General features: G+C 61.9%; 2 protein-coding genes across 6 annotated transcripts; both read left to right on the forward strand.

Annotated features, from left to right (window-relative positions):
• The first annotated feature begins 461 nt into the window (after positions 1–461).
• On the forward strand, positions 462–13,933 carry TIE1 (tyrosine kinase with immunoglobulin like and EGF like domains 1). 2 transcript variants are annotated; one of them, XM_054833956.1, is made up of 23 exons: positions 462–1,041; positions 1,532–1,819; positions 5,334–5,448; positions 5,558–5,709; positions 5,807–5,938; positions 6,238–6,378; positions 6,587–6,715; positions 7,085–7,230; positions 7,423–7,567; positions 7,809–7,967; positions 8,160–8,297; positions 8,392–8,682; positions 9,660–9,950; positions 10,458–10,771; positions 10,873–11,083; positions 11,239–11,349; positions 11,456–11,646; positions 11,774–11,887; positions 12,052–12,122; positions 12,365–12,405; positions 12,517–12,613; positions 12,859–12,958; positions 13,261–13,933. In XM_054833956.1, the coding sequence occupies exons 1-23, from the start codon at positions 996–998 to the stop codon at positions 13,330–13,332; spliced, it is 3,495 nt and encodes a 1,164-aa protein (XP_054689931.1). In that variant the 5' UTR covers positions 462–995; the 3' UTR covers positions 13,333–13,933. The 2 variants fall into 2 exon arrangements, with proteins under 2 accessions (XP_054689931.1, XP_054689933.1); XM_054833958.1 differs by having other exon boundaries at positions 473–1,041; positions 10,458–10,651.
• A 1,058-nt stretch (positions 13,934–14,991) lies between these two features.
• Positions 14,992–21,693, forward strand: MPL (MPL proto-oncogene, thrombopoietin receptor). Of its 4 annotated transcripts, none has more exons than XM_054833959.1 (12): positions 14,992–16,079; positions 18,216–18,348; positions 18,689–18,864; positions 19,051–19,316; positions 19,393–19,549; positions 19,716–19,845; positions 20,165–20,337; positions 20,430–20,572; positions 20,727–20,886; positions 21,065–21,152; positions 21,276–21,363; positions 21,455–21,693. In XM_054833959.1, exons 1-12 carry the CDS (start codon positions 15,827–15,829, stop codon positions 21,647–21,649), a joined length of 1,962 nt encoding a protein of 653 aa, XP_054689934.1. In that variant the 5' UTR covers positions 14,992–15,826; the 3' UTR covers positions 21,650–21,693. The 4 variants fall into 4 exon arrangements, with proteins under 4 accessions (XP_054689934.1, XP_054689936.1, XP_054689935.1 ...); XM_054833961.1 differs by having other exon boundaries at positions 18,689–18,860; XM_054833962.1 differs by lacking the exon at positions 14,992–16,079 and adding an exon at positions 17,069–17,108 and having other exon boundaries at positions 18,689–18,860.
• Positions 21,694–21,932: the final 239 nt, after the last annotated feature.

Below are 21,932 nucleotides of genomic sequence, written 5' to 3' on the forward strand. Positions count from 1 at the left end.
AGGGAAAGCTGAGCTTTCTGCTGCTTTCCGCTTCCTCCCAGACATGTTTACTGCAACGCAGAAGGTTTTCTTCCCTGGCAGCGGCCGCCCTCCAGTGCGGGCTGGCCAGCTTTTCGTCGCCCTGCCTGTGCTCCTGCTCAGCCCCTTTCAACCCAGACAGCAGTCCTGCTGCAGGAGTGAGTTGGGCCCCGGCGCAACACAGAGCCCAGGTGGGGCCGTGCCTCGGCACCTCGGCTCGTGGCAGTGGGAGGCTGAGGTGTCACGAGGCGTGTACGGCCTCAGCATTGCCGCACGCCGCTTGCCGGGGGGAGAGCCTGTGCAGGGCAGCTCCCGCCACCTCCTGGAGTCAGGGCCGTCTCCAAACAATGGGTGGAGAGCAGGAAACGCCGCATGGGAAACAGGATTTGGCTCCGCCACCGCCGCCAGCCACGGCCCCTTGGCCCCTTTCCTTTCCCTGCTCCAGAGAGCCCTTCCCACAGCCGTCGGCCACGGGGCTGCGCTGAGGGGACAAGGATGCTGCCGCCTGGGCAGGCTGGGGCATGAGACCCTCTGCATGGTGGGCGACGAGGGGGGTCAGGACATCTTCCAGCCGGGCTGGGGGCTCAGCATGGCTTGGGGAGCCCTGAGCACGCAGCCCTAGCCCTGAAGGGGTGGGCGCCTGCTCCCCAGGAGAGCTGCCACTGGGCTGGGGACCTCAGTGGCCTCTTTGCCACCAAGCCCTGCTCCTAAGCAGCTGGGTGGCCACCAAGCAAGCGGAGACAGGAGCATCTTCCTCACCGTGCCCAGGCTATGCGCCAGAGGAGGTGGTCCCAGCTGCCCCGGACACTGAGCAGCAGGGCAGAGGCAAGATGGGGGGCGCAGGCAGGGAGCAGGGGTCCTGAGCCGCCGCTCACGTGGAGCCCCTAGGCAGCCACGGCCTCCGGCTCCAACCCCCGTGGCTGGGACATGCTGGGGATTTTCTGACTTGTGCCAGATTTGGGACACGCTCCAAGGACATGGGACTCCAGGTTTATCTTCTGCTTCTCCTCCCGCAGCTGGCAGGTAAATTGCCCCTTTCCCTCTGCTCCAGGGAGCAGCCCTGGCCCCAGAGACGCTTGGTGGGATGAGGTGGCTGTGGGAGCTCGGTGGCGCCATCAGAGCAGGGTTTGGAGGGAGGAAACATCTCTTTGTGATCGGCCATTTGGAGACCTCAGAGGCCAGCAGTGCCCTCCCCTGCCTGCCACTCCCCGGCATGGGGCTGGGGTGCCGGCAGCTCGCAGGAGAGGGGCCCGGGACCCCCATCCTATTGCACGCTTGGCTCATGTTGGGGGGCTGAGCCCATGGGGATCTCCAAAAGGACGGTGGAAATGCCCACCATGTCATCCCGATGGGTCTGCACCCGATCTGGCTGTGCCCTGGTTGTGCCTCCTGGGCTGGGGGTGGCAAAAATGTCCTGAAAAGGGGGTGACATCTGGATGATGGGGTCTGGCCCTGAGGCAGATGGCTGTGCCCTTGTCCAGTCGTGATGTGCCCTTGTGCTCCCCCACCCCAGGGGCCATCCTGGACATCACCCTGATCGCCAACGTGCAGAGCCTGTCCCACTCCGACTTCTTCCTCTCCTGCGTCATGGGGGACCGCGACGTGAGCTACCTGCAGATTGAGCGGGAGAACAAGATCGTGATGACGCACCCCAAGATGGGCTTCCAAAACTACCGCAACCGCAGCAACCAGGTCCAGGCTAGGGGCTTCTCGATGGCCGACCTGGTGGGGATCCTCTACTGCCTGGGGCGCACCCCAACCGAGCAGGCCCAGGTGGTCTATGTGCACAACAGCCACAACGGTGAGCAGCTGGGGGGGCAGTGGGCGGCCCCTTGCCTGCCATCCGGGAGCTGCCTGCCCTGCGCTTTGCAATCCTGGCGCCAGCCAGCGTGGCGGCAGGATGGCGGTGATGCACAGGCTAGGTCTGGGATCCGCTGGCACCGGTGGGGTGGAGAGGGGAGGGATGTTTCGCTGGAGGAGTGTGGCTGAGCGCCATGGAGGTGTGCAGGGATGGGCAGCAGTGCAGGCAGCTGCTGGCCTGGGAATGGTGCCCGGCAGAAGGGCAAGGTCCAAGAGGAAGTTGGGTGCCCTTGGAGGAGGCGGTGGGGTCTGGAAATCATTAACCAGGGCGGGAGGCAGCCCATGGGAGCTGTGCCAGTCTTGTGCCCCTGCTGTGGGCAGGGGGGCGTGGGGCAGCACCGAGGCGCGTCTCAAGCAGCCTCCCTGGGTGCTTGCTTGGTGAGCACTATGCTGCAGCAGCACGTCACTGCTCCGGTGGCAGGGTCTTGCTAAGAAGCACTGTCAAGGCATGCTGCAGCCAAGGGCAGCACTGGGCTTTTATCTCCTGCTCCCGTTCTGGGCCATAAATCCAAAAGGGCCTCCCCGGGCTGGTCAGTGGCAGGGATACCACCCAGGGCAGTGCTCTCCCACACTGCCTATGCTCTCCCTCTGCTTGCCTCCATGATTGGGACTTTGCCAAACTATTAGAACTGAAATTTTCTGTGATAGTTGTTTGCTTCAGGATGCTTTCTAGCTCTTTTTTATAAAATTTTGGCTAAAACAGTTGACCTTTTGCTAAGAATGAGATGGAGGGGATACAAGTTTCCCTGCCTGTGTTAAAATACAGCTTCAGCAAGCTGTTTTGACCAGCTCTAGTATCTCCAAGCTGGGGAACAGAGGCTGCTGGTGGGGTCCAAGCATCCCCCAAGGAGCAGGGACCAGCCTGCATCCTCGGCCAGAGGCTCGACCCAAAAATGGTAGTGATCCTATCGGAAATGGAGCCAGCCAGTCTGGGAAGGAGAGTAGCACAGGGGCAATGAGAAAGGAAAGCAGGAGATGATGGGGGGGGCATGGCCAGCAGCAGGGCCGTGGGGGGCGAGGAGTGCAGCAGGGGCTCTGCACCCCGAGATGTCCCGTATATAAGTCACAGAGGGAGGTGACAGCTCTGGGGCTCCATTGGCGTGACAGGGTGTCCCACAGAGGGGCAGCTCCCAGCCGGCCCCCAGCTCCTATGGGTTGACATAGATAGTGCTGTGAACAAGCCAGTCAGTGTCTGGATGCCCAAAAATGGCTTTTTTCCAAGTACCAAACAAGCTGCTGTTGCTTTGTTTAGTTTAGAGAAGGAGAAGTAAAAAAATAAATGAGGAAGATAAATCAAAGGAAAAAGTAACCAAAAAAATTACGTCTTTGCAGGGGGAGGGAGGGCTGTGTACAGAGCCTGCTGGGGAGGCTCGGTGTGTGTCAGGGATCCTGTTAAGCCCAAGAGCGCACCGAAGCAGTCTAGGGTGATGAAGCCAGCGGGTGGGGAATGGTGTTAGAGGAAAGTACCTCCCAAAAGGTCATGCACGAAGAACATAGGAAAGATGATAAGCTTTGGAAGTTTTACTGTAAAAACAAAGTAAAGCAGACCAAAGAGATCCTGAGGAGCAGTTTCGGAAGGGTTTAAACTGAAGGTAACCTATTTTTCAAAATATCCAGAAAGATGCCCAGAAAAACAATTGCAGGAAAACAAAATTATTTTATTTTTGCATCCATGTGCACCACAGAGAAGCTGGGGAAGCTTCTTGGGGGATCTGTGTAAAATGGCAGTGCTGATAGCAGGAGACAGGTGATAAACACATGAACGGAGCAGTGCGGCAGTGCCGGGCCAGGCTTGCTGTGAGCAGGGCTGTGCCATTGCCTGTGGGGCGTGAACGGAGGGTGGGCGGCAAGGCTGCTCGTGGGATGCCAGCCTTTCCTAAAAGCTTTCTGCGTTGGGAGTTACAGGCCTGTAAACCCAAATTGTAAGCAGGCAAGTTAGTGGAAACTACTACTGAGCAGAATTTGTGGTTATGTGATACCCGAGGAAGAGGCAGCGTGAGTTTGCAGTGGGCAGGTCTCTGGGGCAGAAGCAGTGAGGATGCTGTGGGCAACCTGGCTGATGCCGTCTGCTTGGATTTCCAGAGAGAGTTAGGAAAATTCCCTTTCAAAGGCTCTTTGGGAGCAACTCTGCACCCAGGGGGTGGCAGGGGAGATCTCTTCATGGGTGAATAATTGACTAAAAGGAAGAGAACGAGAATAGGAGTTAATTTGTGGTTCTTGTCATGTGGGGAAGTCCCCACCAGCGTGGCACGGGGTCTCTGCAGGGACCTGTGCCACCCGTTGTGGTAATAAATAGCTGAACAAGCGGCCGTGCCAGCTGCTTTCCCTCACCTGCCCGGGGATGGATGCACTCTGTGGGGGGCTGCAGGCACTGCTGACCAGCAGTGGAGCAGCAGATAAAATTCAGCATAGGTAAATGCAAAGCACTGCGTGTGATCCCCAGGGGATGAGTTGGGCTCTCACTCCAGCGAGTGAGATGAGACAGGACAGGGGCCACATGTACGTGCCCTTTACAAGGGACTGCAAAGTCCAGGGTAGAAAGCTCTCAACTAGAGGGATGATACCTGACTTGGAAAGCTCCTGGCTTGCAAACTGCTGAAGGCAGGGAGGCGATTCTGGGGAATTACTGGGACGCGTGACCTGCGGTGCCCTTCCCTGGGCATCTGCAGCGTGTGCCACTTCCTCCTGGACCCGGCCTCACCAGGGCAGGACGCAGGGCTGGATGTGCCTTAGCTCCGGCTCTGCACGCCTCCGACCTGGCATGGCTGCTTTGAGTGTATGCAAAGCTGGTGTGCAGGCAGGCTCCAAGAGCCACTGCCTGCCCGCGTCCTCTTTTGTTTCTGTCCTGGCACACCCAGGGCTTGGTTTCCCAGGCCTTAATGTATTTATAGTCCCGTTTATGCTCAAAGCTGGGCTCTGGCTGACTCACACTAATACTCTGAGAGTTCATTGCTGCTGCACACCCCATCACCTGGGAGAACAGCCATGACAGGACCACGGGTCCTGTGGGTTGGTGTGCAGCCCTCCGCATGCCTGCTTCCCGTCACCGCTCCTCGCCTGCCCGTGCTGCTGCTGTTCTGCACCTCCCCGGGCTGACAGCAAGCAGGGTGCACCGTGCAGATTTGTCCCAGCTGTCACCTCTTCAGGCTGCTGCCACTGGCATCCCGTGCTGGGCTGGGGCTGGTGGGCTGGCTGGGGGGCAGGGTGCCCCATCCCATTCTTTGGTGTCTGCCAAGGTGTGGGCCAGGAAGGGAGCGCCTGTCCCGGCGGAGGGTCGAGGGGTCCCGGCTTCCACGGGCAGCCACTGGAAGGCACGTTGTGACATCCCAGCAGAAACATGTGTGGTGGGTGCTGGGCTGCACCAGGGCTGTGTTTTGGGGTTGGTAGTCTAGGGGTGCTGGTGTCCTGGGGGGGTGACTGCTGCTCAGCCTGCTTCTCATCCTACTCCTCCACAGCCCACCTCTTCCCGGTGAAGGCCACGCAGTCCGTGAACATTGCTGAGCCAGCCACCTTCTCTGCGAGGGTCCTCAAGAAGAAGGAAATGGACGTTATGTGGAAAAGAAATGGCAAGTGGCCCTGAGAGCAGGCGTGGGGCTGGAGCTGCACCCAGCTGGTGCCTGGCACCAGCCCCAGGGGGCACAGGGGGGCCCCGGGTCACCCTCTGCCCCCTTGCAGGCAGCTATTACCAGACCACGGACCGAGGCGAGGTGAGGGACGACCTTGTCACCCTGACGCTCCCCAATGTCAGCGTGAGCGAAAATGGTGTCTACAGTGCCACATTCATGGGGGACAGCCCTCTCTGGAGTGCCTTCTACCGCCTTATCGTGAGAGGTGAGCGGGGACCCAGCTCCCCAGGACGCAGGGCCAGGCAGCCATACCCTGCCCCCTGGTCTGGTGCAACCTTGTGCCCCCTCCGCTCTCTCTGCAGCCTGCCCTGCAAAGAAATGGGGACCATCCTGTGAGAAGGACTGTCCCGACTGTCTGAACGGCGGCATCTGCCATGACCATGTTGGCGAATGTATCTGCCCTCCCGGGTTCATGGGCACCCGCTGTGAACGAGGTAGGTGCTGGGCTGCCTGACAGCAGGACCTGTGCCCAGGACACGCACGGGGGCCCTGCTGCACCCCCAGACCCGGGTGCTGTTCCAGAAATGCCACATGCATCCCCAGTGCCTCCCCACCCACAGTGCCCCCTGTTTCTGGAGCAGGGCTGCACCATCCACCTTCTCAGCAGGACACGGCTTCTGTACCTGCTCTGGGTGGTGACACGGGGCTTGGGGCGCCCAAGCCGGTTCCATGCCCTGCACAAATAGTGCATGGGCGAATGGTGGGTGAGGGCAGACCACGCTTGTTTTTCCAGCCTGCCGGGAAGGCCAGTTTGGCCGCAACTGCCAGGAGGTGTGCCAGAGAGCCCAGGGCTGCAGGGGACTGAGCTTCTGCCTGCCGGACCCCTACGGCTGCTCCTGCGCCTCAGGCTGGAGTGGCTCCCGCTGCAGCCAAGGTATGGGAATGTGGGCATCCATTGCATCACCCATGCAACCTGGGCTTCCTCTGTGTCCCACGCAAACCTCTTCTGGCCTGAGATTCGGCATGGGCTGAGCAGTGCTGCTGCCTGCACCAGCTGCCTGCAGTCGCGGCCTTCACGGTCCTGCGCCGTGCCAGCCCCACGCTGTGGCTAGGGGTTGCAGTGAGCTCTCCTCTTCCCACAGCCTGTCCCCCAGGATACTACGGCCCCGACTGTGCCCTGAGGTGTGCCTGCCGAAATGGAGGCAGCTGTAACCGCTTCAGCGGCTGCATCTGCCCTGCGGGCTGGCATGGGCAGCACTGCGAGAAGTCAGGTGAGGCTGGTGGGGGGCCACAACGGATTTCTGTCCCCACCATCGGGTGGGCTCCAGCTCCTTCCTCACCAGTGACTGGGGGGGCCAGCTACTGTCTCACCAGCTGGCTCAGCAGCTCCCCTTGCCTGTAGAAATAGCCCCTAACCCTAAGGAAAGCAGGGCGCTGCAAGGGGAGCATCTAGTCTGGCCCCCCGGGATTAGCTGTGCTGAGAGCGTTGCTGAGCCGAGCATGTGGGGTAGGGGTCGGGGATGGACCACAGCACCCGGCACTGGCCACCCAGCACCAGGGCCCAGCTGCAGCTGGGTGCCAGCCTCTCTCGTGCCTGGGGAGGTGCAGGGCCAGCCCTAACACTGACTTCTCCATGCCAGACCGGTTCCCCCAGATCATCCAACTGGCCTCAGAGCTGGAGTTCAACCTGGGCTCAGAGCCCATCGTCAGCTGTGTGGCCACCGGCAACCCGCTGCCTGCTAGCGACAGCATGGAGCTGCGCAAGGCTGACGGCACCGTGCTCAAGGTACTGCTGCTTGCCTGGCCCCACCGCCCCATGCCCTTGTCCCACCACCATCCCCGCACATCAGCCCCCACCCGCATTGCTGGCTCCCCCAAAAGCACCCGTCTCCCCACCAGTTTGCTGTGCAGCTCCAGGCCAGCACAGGGAGCCAGACGGGCTAAGCCGGAGGGCTGACGGCACCCTGTGCGCTTGCAGCTCATCAAAGCCATCATCGAGCCGGGGCAGATCACCTGTGAGTTTCAGGTGCAGCACCTGACAAAGGAAGACACAGGGCTCTGGGAGTGCCGGGTCTCCACGACTGGGGGCCAGGACATCCGGAAAGTCAAGGTCAACATCCGAGGTAAGGAAAGGGCAGTAGCATGAGTGGGACAAGCCCAGGCTGCTGGGGGACACTGACGGTATGGTGTGGCAATGCCAACCCCCCAGCAACTGGACTGGGTGGCACCTGTCATGTGCTGCAGTGCTGCAGGAGACAGGTTTGGATGACAAAGCTGGAAGAAGCCAAGAGGTGGTGGATGTCCCCACCCTCTGCTCCTCATTGCTCCCGGTCCCACTACTGTCATTCCCTCCTTCATCCCCAGAGCCGCCAGCACCCCTGAGCCCCCCACGGCTGCTGGCCAAGCAGAGCCGCCAGCTCGTGGTGTCACCCGTGGACTGCTTCTCTGGTGATGGACCCATTGTATCCACCAAGCTGCTCTACAAGCCCAAGGATGACACCTCAGCATGGTCATCCATTGTGGGTATGTGTTTGCTGGGGGAGGGGGGACACAGGTAGGACTAGGCAGGAGGGGACAGCTGCCCCAGCCAGTGGGGGTCTGGGGTGGGCAGAGGTCTCCATCCTGGGACCCCTGCAGCGACGCTGGGGAGGACGCCAGTGGCGGGGCAGAGTGTGGGTCAGGGGCATGGCTTTGACATGTCCTCTTGGCCAACAGTCGACAACAGCGAGAACATCACCCTCATGAACCTCCGTCCGGTGACCGCCTACGTCGTCAAGGTGCAGCTGAGCCGGCCAGGGGATGGTGGGGAGGGCAGCAAGGGGCCCGAGGCCATCATGGTGACCGAATGCCTTGGTGAGCCCCCCATCTCCCTCACCCTCACCCTGACCCTAACACTGACCCTACCCCTAAACTTGTACATGAGGTTTTGCTGCCTTTTTGTTTGCAGAGCCCACAGTCAAGCCTGTGATCGAAGGCTGGTCCATAGAGGAGAAAAACACACTTCATGTCAACTGGAAATTGCCAAGTAACCACGAGCCGGCACATGGGTTCATCGTCCACCTCTTCGACTCTGCAAGGCGGCTGGTCTGTGAGAAAAACATCACGTCCATCTCTGTGCTCTCTGCCCGCATCGGGGACCTGGAGTTCAACAAGGAGTACGGGCTGGAGGTGCTGGTCTACCACTGTGCCAGCCTGGGGCCCCCATCTGACCTCTACAAGGTCATGATCAACAGCAAAGGTGGGTCTGGCAGCGCACAGGGAATTATTACAGGGAACTACAATGATAAATCAGTTATAAATGTAGCAATGACCATCCCCAAGTCCGGCTGCTGGAGGAAAGTGGCTCCTCCTTTCCCTGCTAGACCCTGCAGCCTCCAACACCAAGCAGCTGAGAAAGATCCTAAGCTGAACATGACATTCAGGTCATCATGAGTGATGCTCGCAAACAGATCTGTTCTCCGTGCCCTTGCCCAAACCCTGATGGACCAGTCTATACTTGAAGCCTTTACAACACCCTGTAGCATCAAGTTCCTCAATATAATTACATGCTGCATGAAAAATTATTTCCCTTTGGTTCACTTTAATCCTGCAGCCTGGTAATTTTGCTGGATGGTCACTAGGGCTTGAGATCTGCAGCCCCTTCTGGGGACACATGTACACACATGTGGGTGGGAGACCATGGGGAAGTGCAGCATCAGCCTGACCAAACTTTCTGGCAGGCAAGGGGGAAGCAGTGCATGAGGCCTTCAGTGAGGCTCGCTGCCAGCCAGTACACGTTGGGAGGGCTGGTGGGCATCAGGCCTGACAAATGTGAGGTTTTCTCCACTCAGTAATTTTAAGAGCTTTGTGTGATTTGGGGTTAGGGATGTGGGCAGGCTGGAGAAGGCTCAGAGGAGGCAGTGGGAATGATAAGATGCTCAAAGCCTGCCATGTGTGAGGAAGGGTTGAAGAAAGAAAATATCCCAGGAGTCAGTCAATACAGAGACATCTAGCTTGACAGTCCCTGAGGCTGGGAGTGTTTGTAGGTGCAGTCCTGCACTGCTGCTGGAGAGCAGCTCTACCCAAGCAGAGGCCGGGGATCCCTGGAGGTCCCTCAAATCTGGCACAGCTTTGGTTGCCGTTGCTGTCCACAGGGTCTGGTCCTCACACCAGGCTCAGCTCCTGCAGCACTGGGAGCCCCATCCTGGGGCTGATGCTCTCCTCTCCTTGTTCCAGGGCCCTCCTCCCCACGGTCACTCTTGGCAGAGTCTGTGTCCGACACCGCGGTCAGGCTCTCCTGGCAGGTCCCTGAGTACCCCAATGGGGGCATCACCAAGTACATCGTGGAGCTGCAGCAGGTGGGAGGCACCAGCGAGCCCCAGTGGATCGACACCGACAGCGGCGCCGAGACCACCAAGATCGTCGGGGGCCTCAATGCCAGCACCAGCTACCAGTTTCGTGTCCGGGCCAACTCTCACGTCCCGGGGGAGTGGAGCCAGCCTGTGAAAGCCAAGACTCTGGGGGATGGTGAGTAGGGGGTCCAAGCAGGCAGGAGGCTCATGGCTTGGTCTCAGCATCTGGGTTGGCAAAGAGTGACCAGGGTGCTCGTGGTAACCTCAGAGAACAGCTCTGAAGCAGCAGCCCAAACCCAGAACACTTGTGAGCATCTTCAGAAATCCTGCTCCTCCTAGACCTGATGGGGCAAGGGTGGCATGGCACCTGCAGAGTGACTCTGCCTTGGCCAGAGGGTGTGCAAGGGGCTAAAGGAGCAGGGCACAGCCAGCATGGGAGGAGATGGTGGCTGTACCCAGAGCTGGTTGGAGGGTCCAGAAACTGGCGGGTTCGTGGCAGGGCCTGGGCAGTGACACCCTCATGCCTGTGCTACCATGGCCCTGGGAGCTTGGGATGCAGCTGTGGTGTCTTCATGGGATCACGGGATGCTGGGAGAGGACTGCTGTCTTGGTGTTTGGCCACCTGTGTAGCCTGGCCAGGGCTCGGCCATGGACCACGACCCTCCATCCCTCCTTTCATCAGGAGCACTGAGCGTGCCACCCAGCCTGGGCAGCCAGAGCACCGAGCAGGCGGGAATAGACCAGCAGCTGCTCCTGGCTATCGTTGGCTCCGTGTCCGTCACCTGCCTCACCATCCTCTTTGCCCTTCTGGCACTTTTCCTCATCAAGAAGAATTTTTTCCACCGGCGCCGCACCTTTACGTACCAGTCTGGCTCGGTGAGTGCTGCCTGCCCCTCCAGGACCGTGTCCCCAGCTCCCCACATCCCAGCCCGATCCAGGTCACGCTCCGTAGCCTCCAGTCCGGACACAGCCAGACCTCACTTCCACATGGAGAGGGTGCGGAGCCCACCCTTGCCCATGACACCTGCCCTGCCGGGACTGCCGTGTGGGCAGAGGGGTGCCCGGTGCCTCTAACCTCACCCGCTCCCATCTGCCAGGGGGAAGAGACCATCCTGCAGTTCAACTCAGGGACCTTGACCCTGACACGCCGGCCCAAGCCACAGCCCGAGCCCCTCAGCTACCCCATCCTGGAGTGGGAAGACATCAAGTTTGAGGACATGATTGGGGAGGGCAACTTCGGGCAGGTCATCAGGGCCATGATCAAAAAGGACGGCCTGAAAATGAACGCGGCCATCAAGATGCTGAAAGGTGAGTGGTGCAGGGAGGCGGGCAGGGTGGGTTGGGGGTTGCAGCTGCATCCTGGGCCATGCTCAGGGCTGAGGAGGGACAGGAGCCATTAGTGGAGGAGCAGAGGAAGGACCCTTGTTGTAGGACTTAGGTGTCCATCCCTGATTTGCTTCCAGAATTTGCTTCGGAGAATGACCATCGGGACTTTGCCGGGGAGCTGGAGGTGCTGTGCAAACTGGGCCATCACCCCAACATCATCAACTTGCTGGGAGCCTGCGAGAATAAGGGTGAGAGCTGTCCCCTTTCCTCTCCCCAGTCCCACGGCCCCTGCCTGGCTGTGTATCCTTTTTGCTGGCAAGAGCCCCATGAGCCAAACCTCCTCCTGCCCCCCAGGCTACCTGTACATCGCCATTGAGTATGCTCCCTATGGAAACCTCCTCGACTTCCTCCGCAAAAGTCGAGTCCTGGAGACAGACCCAGCCTTTGCAAAGGAGCACGGTACTGCCTCCACACTCACCTCCCAGCAGCTGCTCCAGTTTGCTTCAGATGTGGCCAAGGGGATGCAGTACCTGAGTGAGAAGCAGGTACATCCCCAGCAAAGCCCCCCAGAGCATCCTTTCCCCAGGGGCCTGGGGACTCAAGCAGGGCACAAGACCCCTGGGGCCAGCAGGACGTAGCATGTGGCTCCTGCTGACTGCTGGCCACTTTCAGTTCATTCACAGGGACCTGGCAGCGAGGAATATCCTGGTGGGAGAAAACCTGGCCTCCAAGATTGCTGACTTTGGCCTCTCAAGAGGGGAGGAGGTTTACGTGAAGAAGACAATGGTGAGGCAGAAGAGAAGCATCTCCATAGGGCCTGCACCGATGTGGTGGGCAGGACCCCTGCCACCAGCGAGAACCACACACCCTGCCAGGACCAGCTGGGTCATGGCTGCCCTCCATCTGCAGGGTGTCCCCCCTCCCCTGACGGTCACTCTCTGTTTCCCCAGGGCCGCTTGCCAGTTCGCTGGATGGCCATCGAGTCCCTGAACTACAGCGTGTACACCACCAAGAGTGATGTGTAAGTCCCACAGGCAGGGACACTGGGGCCTGGGCATGGCCATGGCCACCTCCATCCCTTTCCAGGGTGGTCAGTTTTGCTCTGGGTGCTGCAAGGGCAGGAGATGATGCTGGTGCATCTCCCTGGGGAGCTGCTGGCTTGGCCCGAGCCCTGGCTGGCCGCTCCACCATGGGCTTGGCCCTGTGCCCGTCAGCAGAGCACAGCTGGAGGCTCTGTCACAGCCTTGGCTCCTGCCCTTTTAGGTGGTCGTTTGGTGTCCTGCTCTGGGAGATCGTCAGCTTGGGTAAGGCTCTTCTTTGTCCCCTGCCTCCACTTGGTCTGGTCCTCCTGCAGCTCCGGAGGGGACACCCGGGGACCATCCCCGCTGCAGCCAGCTGTGTGTTTCTGGCCGCAGGGGGCACACCGTACTGCGGGATGACGTGTGCCGAGCTCTACGAGAAGCTGCCCCAGGGCTACCGCATGGAGAAGCCGCGCAACTGTGATGACGAGGTGTAAGTGGGCAGAGCACCCCGGCTGATGGTGTCCTGCTGACCCCACTGCCCCACAGAGCTCCCGTGAACTTGTGGTAGCTCCTGCCTGGTTCCCCTCTGGACTGTGGCTGGGGGATGAGGGTCCCACCCCAGACGCCCTCCCTGGGCTTCAGTTTCCCGTCTGCTTCCCCCCGTCTCCCACAAACAGCTTTTCTGCTGCCTTTTCCCCCGTGCACACTGAGCCACTGCTGGCTTTCTGCCCCCAGGTACGAGCTGATGAGGCAGTGCTGGCGTGACCGCCCCTACGAGCGCCCACCCTTCGCCCAGATCTCCATGCAGCTCATCCGCATGCTGGAGGCCAGGAAGGTGAGTGGCAGGGGTGTCAGAGCTGGGCGCAGGGCGCCCGCATCACCCCAGCTCAGCAGGAGGGATGCCCACCCTGTGTGGGGCTTATCCAAGTGCTGGAGCATCCCTTGGGCTCGGGGGGGGAATCCAGCAGCAGAACCTGTGTGGCCCCACCACATGTGGGGTTAACCCTAGCACCACTTTTTGGCTATGGGGATCCCCATTGCCCCCCCAGGGCACAGTGCACGTGAGCATGCCAGCAGGGACGGGAGGTAGAGCGGGGACGCTGTCAAAACTGGCTCCTGACTGAGGTTCCCCCACAGGCCTACGTGAACATGGCTCTGTTCGAGAACTTCACCTACGCGGGGATTGATGCCACCGCCGAGGAGGCGTGAGGCTGCGCTGGCCCAGCGCAGAGGGGCAACGCTGGCCCCAGCCTGCTGGGACAGTGCTGTGGGGACGAGGGGCTGCCCATCCCTCCCCTGGCGCTGAGCACCCAAACGCCTGTGCCCCTTCCTGAGAGCGCCTTCCCCGCAGCAGGACTGTGCCGTCCCCACCCTGGCTACCCACCCAGTGTGTGCTGGCCACGCTGGCACACCGCCAGCCACCAACATAGCCCCACACTTCTGGGGGACATGCTGGGATGGCCCCCAAGGACAAGTGCCAACAGGGTGTTTGCAGCAGAGCAGGCAGGAGAGCGGCTCTGCCAGGAGCTGGGGTGCTGCTGCCTGTGGCCACGGACACAAAATGCCCAAGTTTTGGGGTGAGAGGGGAAGCAGCGACCCAGCAGCTGCCTGCCCCACAGCTCTCGGCGTGCTCTGGGCCTGAAGTGGTGCCAGCGGGGCTGCGAGCATCGCTACCGACGTGGGACAGGGCCACGCTGGTGGGTGCAAAGGAACAAGGGACAGTATTTGCTGTGCACAGCCTCCAGCTCTGCTGTAACCCTTCGGAGGTGCCAGCTCTGCCCTACGGACAATAAACATAGTGCAACAGGCAGCCGGGTCCAGAAGAGGGGAGGTGGCGTCCCAGATCTGCCCCCCCTCACAGCACCAGGTAACAGGATGTGGGGCCTCGATGGTCTGCTGCCGTGATGGGCACTCCTCAGGATCCTGTCCCCATTGGCGTCCTCTGATGAGCCCCAGGGATGCCCCAGCACCCCAGACAAGCCCCAGGTCTCATCATGCTGTGGGGATGGGTTTTCTTAGTATCCAATGGGGATCTCCCCCCCTGAAATTTTAGACTTTGTCCTATCCCCAAGGGATATGGAGACCAGACTACGTCCTTCCTCTGTACAGCCGTCTCTCGCATGCTTGAAAACTGTTCCTGCAGCTTCCCCTCGGCCTGTCGCTCTTCACAGGCATGGCCCTGCTCCTCCAGCTGGTCCCTGTGAGGTTGTGCAGCTCCATACCCTTCCCACCCCAGCCAGCCGGCACCCGCCCGGCACTGTGCCAAGTCGCAGGGTAACTTCCCGCATCTTGCAAAGGGACCATCGGGTTCCACCAGCCTGCTTGAACGCGTGCTGCTGGGGCATTTCTTGCACATGCTGCTCCCTCAAGGTTCACTTGGGCTCTATGCTGACCCTCCTGTGGGAGCTCCTGCCCCAGGCTGTGGTCCCTTGTCCTGTGCTGCTGCGGTTTGTTGTATTGACAGCGGATGGGCTTCATCTCCGTTGGCTTCAGCTTGCTAAGCCCTAGCTTTGCCATCCAGCTCCCCATCTAATCATCTGCTATGGTCCATGAGAAGCAAGGGCTGCTCCTGCAGAGCCCGTTATCCCACCCCAAGGCAGATGTGTTTGGCATTTGCCCTTCTGGACAAGAGTCTTTTTTCCCCAGGTGTTTCAACCCTCTCAATACCATTTTGATTTCCGTTTCAACCTTCTCAATACCATTTTGATTTCCCACTCTGGCCTCCAGTGCTCTTTGGTGTCAACCGCAGCCCATAGTAAGCAGCCTCTGCCCCATCACTGAGGTCCCCAGCAAAACGGGGAAGGGGACCGGCCCCCGCAGGCAGCCTGACCATGCCACTGCCTCTGCACCTCCTCCGCTGCCAGCTGGGAACGGCACTTGAGGCAGTGTCATCAGCCCTGCTCAAACCAAGAGCTTTCTGCTTTTTGCTGCCTGACAGCAAAGCCCAGTAGCCAGATGGAGAAGGAAGTGGGACTGGTTTGACAAAATTTGACTGTGACAAATTGGTGTTGGCTTTTCCTGTCTCCCCTCAGTGCCCCCCCGCATAAGCCCCCCACCCCCGGTGCTGTCCTCATCTGCTGCAGGATGAGGAGACACCAACCTGCCCTTGGCATGGTGGGGACGTGTGTGCGAGTGGCTCCCCGCACCCTGGCTGGTGCTCCCCAGGCTGTGCCACGGTGCTGCACCCTGGTAGGGTGGGACACCCATCCTGCCGCCCACGCAGAGTGGTGGTGGTGGATTGGCACGAGGCTGAACATGCCTATGGGACCCCACCACAGTGGCCCTGCTCCTGCACCACTAGCATCTGTGCGGACCCTGCTGGTGCCCCCACAGCTGCAGCCCTCCTGCCAGCACAGCCACAGGGATGGTGCCGCTGGGCCGTGCGGAGCAGCCCCAGCGCACACCAGTGCCAGGTGGCACAGGGTGGGATGGAGCCGGAGCAGCCGCCCCATGCCCCATGCTCCCATGTGCCTGCAGCCCCCAACAGCCTGCCCTGCCTGCCCTGCCTGCCCTGCCTTGCCCCATGTCGGGGCCTCCCTGATTTCTCAGGGGTTGTTTTTCTTCCTACTCCAGCCTCCCAGCCTGCTGGTAGCCACAAGGGCAGGACGTGCCGCCTATCTGATAGGAGCAGTCTCTCTTGGCACTGCGGCTGGTGGCAGAGGGGCCGCAACACGGTGGTTTTGGGCACGGGGAAGTGCTGGTGATGGGGTGGGGGGAGCCTCCAGCCAGGCTTCCTGAGCTGCAGAGCCGCCACTTCCCAGATAAAGATATCGCCCGGAGGAGCTGCAGCAACTCCCAGGGTGCTGGGAAGGGCCGAGCACGGTACATACGGCCCTGGCACACGGGGCGCAGGATGGCAGCCTGCCTGTGCCAGGGCTGGCTGCTCTCGCTGCTCCCTGCCGTCCTGCTCAGCCTCCGCAGCTCACTGTCAGCCCCCGAGCCAGTGACATCCCAAGGTAGGTCCTTTTCTCCCCTAAAGGATGTCCAGAGAGGAGCTGGCATGCAGGGCGCAGGCACCGAGCACCCTATGGCAGCCAGAACCTGCAGGGTTGGGGAGGGGGCACCCCAGGAGTGCGTTGGGGGGGTGGTGTCAAGGTGGGTGATGGAGCCCCCTTCTCACCCGTGGGACACTGTGGGGTGCCTGGAGCAAGGGGACGTCCCTGCTGTCTGCAGGCAAGACCTGGCTGCCCCAGGTGTCCCTTCAGGATGGCAGCCTGTGGCTCCAGCCCCATGCAGGTGGCAGAGGGTCTCCCTGCTCATCAAAAGCTCTTGGAGTTACAATGACGAGGGTCTGAGCAAAATTCAGGCTAAAAGCTGATGGCATGGCTCTGCACCATGGATAATGCTGTGGCACTGCTGGGCTAATCTCAATGCTCCCGTGCTGGCCTTGCCACGATCTTACTGCCCCACCGAGCATCCTCGGCTCAGCCGGTAGCTGGCCCCAGCCTGGCTGGCTGCGCCTCACAGAGCCACTTCCCAGCTTTCTCCCATTTCAGGCCTGTCCATGCTTTCTTTGAGCCTCTCCTTAGCCCTTTTAACACTTTCTATAACACCATAAAAAGCATTAACTGAACAAAACCCTGTCGATCTCCTGCTTGTCTATCCAGCCCCACCCCAGGTCTCTGGCCGTGGCAGGCTCAGGAGCACGTTTTGAGTCACCCTCATAGGGGCAGTGGGAGGAAGGACGGGGTTGGGCTTGTCCTCCCTCTGCCCACAGCCACTGCGGCATCGCTGTGCCCTGAGCCGTTGACCAAGTGCAGCTGATGTGAGCTGCAGAGTTGTGCAGCCGCTATTCCTAGGAAACGGCCTGCACCCAGCAAAGATGCTCTGGTAACCCACAGGACCAGCGTGGCCTCCCACCATTGCCGTGGGCCCCCATGCCATCCAGCTGCTGGGACCTGGCCACCCCATCCCCTGGTGCTGGGAGCTGGGGGGGTCACGGAACCTGCACAAAGCCTGGGGTGGGTGCAAAAAGGGAAAAGCAGGTAGGAGGGAGACTGTGGTCTGTGGGGAGGGGACGTGAGCTGGGGGAGGAAGGTTACATGGGGCTGGAAAAGGAGGAACAAGGCTGGGGGTCAGGTCAAGGGAAGGGACAGGGAGAGAACAGGGGGATACTGGGAGGGTGGCAAGGACATTTGAGGACTGTCCCTTATTCTTCACCTGGGGTGGGCTCAGCTGGCAGTGCAGGGGGTGCTGAACAGAAAACCGATGCGCTCGGCACATGAAGCAGGGCTGGGTGCTGGAAGGGGGCTTGTTTTGGGGTCTTTCAGCTGGGGCAGCCCCAGGGAAAGGAGGCACATCCCAGGAGGAGGAGGAGGGATGGGGCAGGTCTTGGGGCAGAGGCAGTAGGGGAGAAGGGGATAGGAGCAATGCTGGGGCAGTGAGGTCACCCCTGCACTTCACAAATCTGCATCTTGGTGCTGTCCCCTTTTCCCTGACAAAGGGGACAGGCACCCATGTGCCAGCAAATTCACCGGTGCTTTGGACAGAGATCCTGCAGGGTTTGATGCTCCGGTTCATCCCTGCAATGACAGGGAAGGCAGCTTGCTGAGTGGGGCAGAGAAACTCACAGCCCCCCAAGCAGTGCCTGAGCCGGGGTTTGAGCATCCCCCTGCTCAGGATCGTACACCCCCACACCAGCCCCCAGGCCCTTTCCCTCTCCCCAGGACGCTGCTCCTCCTTATCTCACTTCCACGCGCCTTCCGGCGTGAGCAGGGCAGGGGTGCTTCCCCCCGATTGCCGGGCCCGGAGCCTCGCTCCAACCACAGGGCTATTTCGGGATGTTTGTCTGTCCCAAAGGACCCCGCATGCTGAGGAGGGGGGAGCGGTGGGGCCGACTGGCGGGGAGTACTGCCACCTGCCAGGACCCTGGTGCGAGCCAGCAGCCAGCACATGTGCCGTGTCCTTCCCTGCCATGCCAAGCTGGTGGAGGGCATCTGTACCACAGCCATGGCCATGGCCATGCCCACGCTGCCCCAGGTGCCTGTCTGGCCTCAGAGACAAGCCAGTCAGCAGGCATGGGGTGGGGGGACACAGGTGGGATGGGGACAGGTTTGTGCCCAGGGGCTCCTTCACACCCATGCTCCTCCCAGACGCTGCGCTGCTGGCAGGGGTGCCCGAGGACATCCTCTGCTTCTCCCGCTCCTTTGAGGACCTCACCTGCTTCTGGGATGAGGAGGAGGATGTGGCAAGTGAGACATGCCACTTCTACTACTGGTACAGCAGGTAGGAGATGGTGGGGGACACAACCCAGCCTCCCCTTTGCCCACACAGAGAGCAGCAGGGTCCAGGTGCCACAGCTCTCCATGCCATCCTGGTGGCTCCCAGCTGCAAGGAGAGATGGTGGAGAGCCCATGGAAGCTACACAGCAGCCACCACACACCCTCCAGCAGGGATGGGATGGTGGTTGTCCCTCAGTCCCATGGGGATGGTGCCCTGCAGTGGATGGGGGCACAGGGAAGGAGCTGGTGACACCAACGTCTTGGTGAAGTGCCCCAGGTGTCCTCCAGCCTGGCTCTGGGCAGGAGGCATGAGGTGCTGCAGGGCCCTGCTCTCCATTCCTCAGAGACATGCCCACGGCATGCACGGTCTCCACGTGGCACTGCGGGGCCGGCAGGATGCGGCACGTCTGCGTCTTCCCCAGCCAGGACGTGCGGCTCTTCATCCGGCTCCACCTCCGCGTCCTGGATGCCACCACCAACCAGACCAAGTACCAGCGGGACCTCAGTGTGGATGCGGTGGGTGAGTCCCTCCCACTGGGCAATACCCGTATGACACCAGGACAGTCCCCAGACCTGGGTCCCCTGCCTTTCTGCCCGTTGCGGGGGTTGGCAGCATGCCGGGCACACATGCAGCCCTGGGGGCACCACTGGGTTCCCAGACAGGGGCTGCCGCAGGAGGGCAAATGCCTCGGCATGTTCCCCACAGGTCTCATCGCCCCCCCAGTGAACATCACAGCCCACTGGGCCGGGGCTGCAGGGCAGCTCTGTGTGTCATGGCAGCCACCACTCGCCGACTACGTGAACTTCTTCCTCTACGAGGTGCGGTGCTGCCCTGCCAGCTCCCCAGAGACACCCTGCAGCACCGTGTTGGACCCTGCTGGGCAGCACCCTGGGGACCCCTCCATCCGGCCAGCCAGCAGCCCCCACACATCCACGGCTGGGGCAGCCGCAGCTTCCCCAGGAACAGGGCAGGTACATAGAGAGGCCAGGGTTGGGCAGGGGGATCTGGGGGCCGCAGCCGCTCCCCAGCCTGGCCCCTCTCCTGCAGGGGCTGGTCCAGTCCACCACGTGGGTGGTCCTGCGGGACCTGCGGCCGGGGATGAGGTACCACATCCAGGTGCGCAGCAAGCCCGACGGCACCTCCATGGATGGCGTCTGGGGGCCCTGGTCACAGGCAGTGGCTGCGGAGACACCCCACTCCTCCGGTGAGCGGCCATCCCCACCACCAGGGCGCTGGGTGGCATGGTGGGGAGGCACCCATCCCTGGGGCTGCGAGGGGTGGGGGTCCTGGGGTAGACAAGGTGCAGCACCCAGGTTTTGGGGGGCTGGGGGTAAGCAGCCCCCTCCCTGCCCTGGCTCTCACCTGCCCAGGAGACATTGGGCTGTGCTGCAGCACCCCTGACCTGCGGCATGTGCACTGTGAGTGGAGCTGGGACCCCACAGAGCTCAGCAGCTCCCACCAGCTCTTCTACCGGGCACCTCCAAGCAGGGCTGGCACAAGGTAAGGGGCATGGTGGGGACATGGCGCTCAGGTGGAGGGGCAGCACTTCCCAGGAACCACCAACCCTGCTCGGTGTCCCACATCCCACACTGTGCCACCTGGCTCTGTGCCCTGCCCTACCCTACCACCTCACACCTCCCCACCACCGCTCCTGGCCACGCTGCCCCTCTGACTATGGGCAGCACTGGCTTTCCTGGGCAAGGGCAGGAGTGAAGCAGGGCCAGCTGTGGGGACAGGGTGGCCCCAGAGCAGGGCTGCAGCAGGCGAGGGGAGCAGGGCTGCTGTGGTGGGGCTGACTGGCTCCCTGCTCCTTGCGCAGGGAAGATGCATGGCAGCAGTGCGAGGAGGAGAACGTGGGGGTGCAGGGCACCTACGCTTGCACCTTCCAGCCCAGGGCTGGCAGCGCTATCTCTGTCCTGGTGAATGTCACCCGGCCCCACATGCCACCCACGCTCAGCTACTTCAAGGAGCCCTTCTGGCTGCACCAGGCTGGTGAGTCCCAGCGCCACAGCAGCCCCTGCCCAGCTGGTGGGGGACACAGCATCCCATGTCCCATGGCAGTGACGTGTCCCCATCCCCAACAGTGCTCACAGACGCCCCACAGGTCGTGCAGGCGACAGTGCTGCAGGGCCGGCTGAGCCTGCAGTGGCTGCCGCCCCTGGAGGCACTTGCGGAGCAGCTGGACTACCAGGTCCGCTACGCTGTGGAGAACAGCCATGACTGGAAGGTAGGGCATGGCCGGGGCTCCCTCGAGCAGCCCTGCTCACCTCTGCTGCCAGCACATGGCCCGCGTGGGGTCAGGTAGGATGGACCTGCACCCCAGCGCTGCCCCTCGGCCACCTCATAGCAGCCGTCATCTCCAGCTCAGCTCTGCCCTGCAGGTCCTGCAGGTCCCACGGGCAGCCCGGAAAGAAGTCCTGGACCTACGGACAGGCGTCCGCTACCGTGCCCAGGTGCGGGCCCAGCCCAGCGGGCCATGGTACCAGGGCAGCTGGAGCGCCTGGTCCAAACCTGTCATGGTTGACGCCATGGCCGACGCGGGTAAGGGACAGGGCTGAAACGGTGGCTACAGCCAGAGGAGCCACATGGCCAAGGGCAGGAGACAGAGAGTGCTGGAAATGGGATGGGGAGCGCCAGGCAGAGGGTGACAGGGCCGTAAGGGCTCAGTGGTGGCAGGTCTGGGGAGGGCAACAGTCCCAGCATTCCTCCTCCAACGCAGGCTGGATCATCCCGAGTGTTACGGTGGTGCCGCTGCTCTTCACAGGAGTGCTCCTGGGGCTGCGGTGCACCTTCCCCTCCCTCTACAGGTAAGGGCTGTGCCTGGGGCAGGTGGGGGGGTTCCAGCACCAGGCCTGGGCATCCTGCCCGGGGGTGTCACGGCACCCCAGGACTGGGCTTTGCCTTCAACGCCCCCCCTTCCCTGCACCCAGCAACGTGAAGCAGAAGCTCTGGCCCCCCGTCCCCGACCTGCACCGCGCCCTGGGCAGCTTCCTCCACGACAGCAGCAAGCACGGCCAGGTGAGGGGACCGGGGCAGAGCCCACCGCAGCTGAGCCTCCGCGGGGGCAGCTCGAATGGCCGTCCCCACCGCGCCCCCTCTCTCCCCCCAGGCCAACGCCTTCTACAAGCAGCCGCCGGAGGAGGCCGTCCTGCCCTGCCTGCTGGAGGTGCTGCCCGGCCCCCGGGGGGAGGCGGGCGCGCCGCCCCCGCCGCCGGAGCACGCTGCCGGCCGGCTGCCCAGCACCGACATCGCCAACCAGTCCTACCTACTCATGAGCGGCTGGGAGCCGCGCGGGCCGCCCTGAGCCGCGGCCGCGCCCCCGCCCAGCATAAACGACACGCGCAATCACCCAGCCTCCTCTCTCCTTCGCGGCGCCCCGGGCCCCGGCCCCCCGAGCCCGCAGGGAAGCGGCGCGACACTACGGCCCCGGTCCCAGCCCCGCTCCCCGCCATCCACCCACCTAATCACCCGCTAACGGCACGCGCAGCCACCCGGCGGGGAGAGCCCCGCCCCTCCGCGCGGCCCAGCCAATAGCGGCGCGGCGCGGTGGTCGCCATGGCAACGCGCGGCGGTTGGGTTTGAAGCAG

This window comes from Grus americana, chromosome 8 (genome assembly GCF_028858705.1).
Source record: "Grus americana isolate bGruAme1 chromosome 8, bGruAme1.mat, whole genome shotgun sequence".
Taxonomy (NCBI): Eukaryota; Metazoa; Chordata; class Aves; order Gruiformes; family Gruidae; genus Grus; species Grus americana.

What these genes read in the sequence shown, in the direction of transcription:
- TIE1 (XM_054833956.1), top strand. Translation starts at nt 996, where the DNA reads ATGGGACTCCAGGTTTATCTTCTGCTTCTCCTCCCGCAGCTGGCAG. An exon ending in GCAGCACTGCGAGAAGTCAG is followed by an intron (nt 6,716 to 7,084) that starts GTGAGGCTGGTG and finishes TCTCCATGCCAG; the next exon opens with ACCGGTTCCCCCAGATCATC. An exon ending in TTTACGTGAAGAAGACAATG is followed by an intron (nt 11,888 to 12,051) that starts GTGAGGCAGAAG and finishes CTGTTTCCCCAG; the next exon opens with GGCCGCTTGCCAGTTCGCTG.
- MPL (XM_054833959.1), top strand. Translation starts at nt 15,827, where the DNA reads ATGGGGTGGGGGGAGCCTCCAGCCAGGCTTCCTGAGCTGCAGAGCCGC. An exon ending in CGAGCCAGTGACATCCCAAG is followed by an intron (nt 16,080 to 18,215) that starts GTAGGTCCTTTT and finishes TGCTCCTCCCAG; the next exon opens with ACGCTGCGCTGCTGGCAGGG. An exon ending in TGACGCCATGGCCGACGCGG is followed by an intron (nt 20,887 to 21,064) that starts GTAAGGGACAGG and finishes CCTCCAACGCAG; the next exon opens with GCTGGATCATCCCGAGTGTT.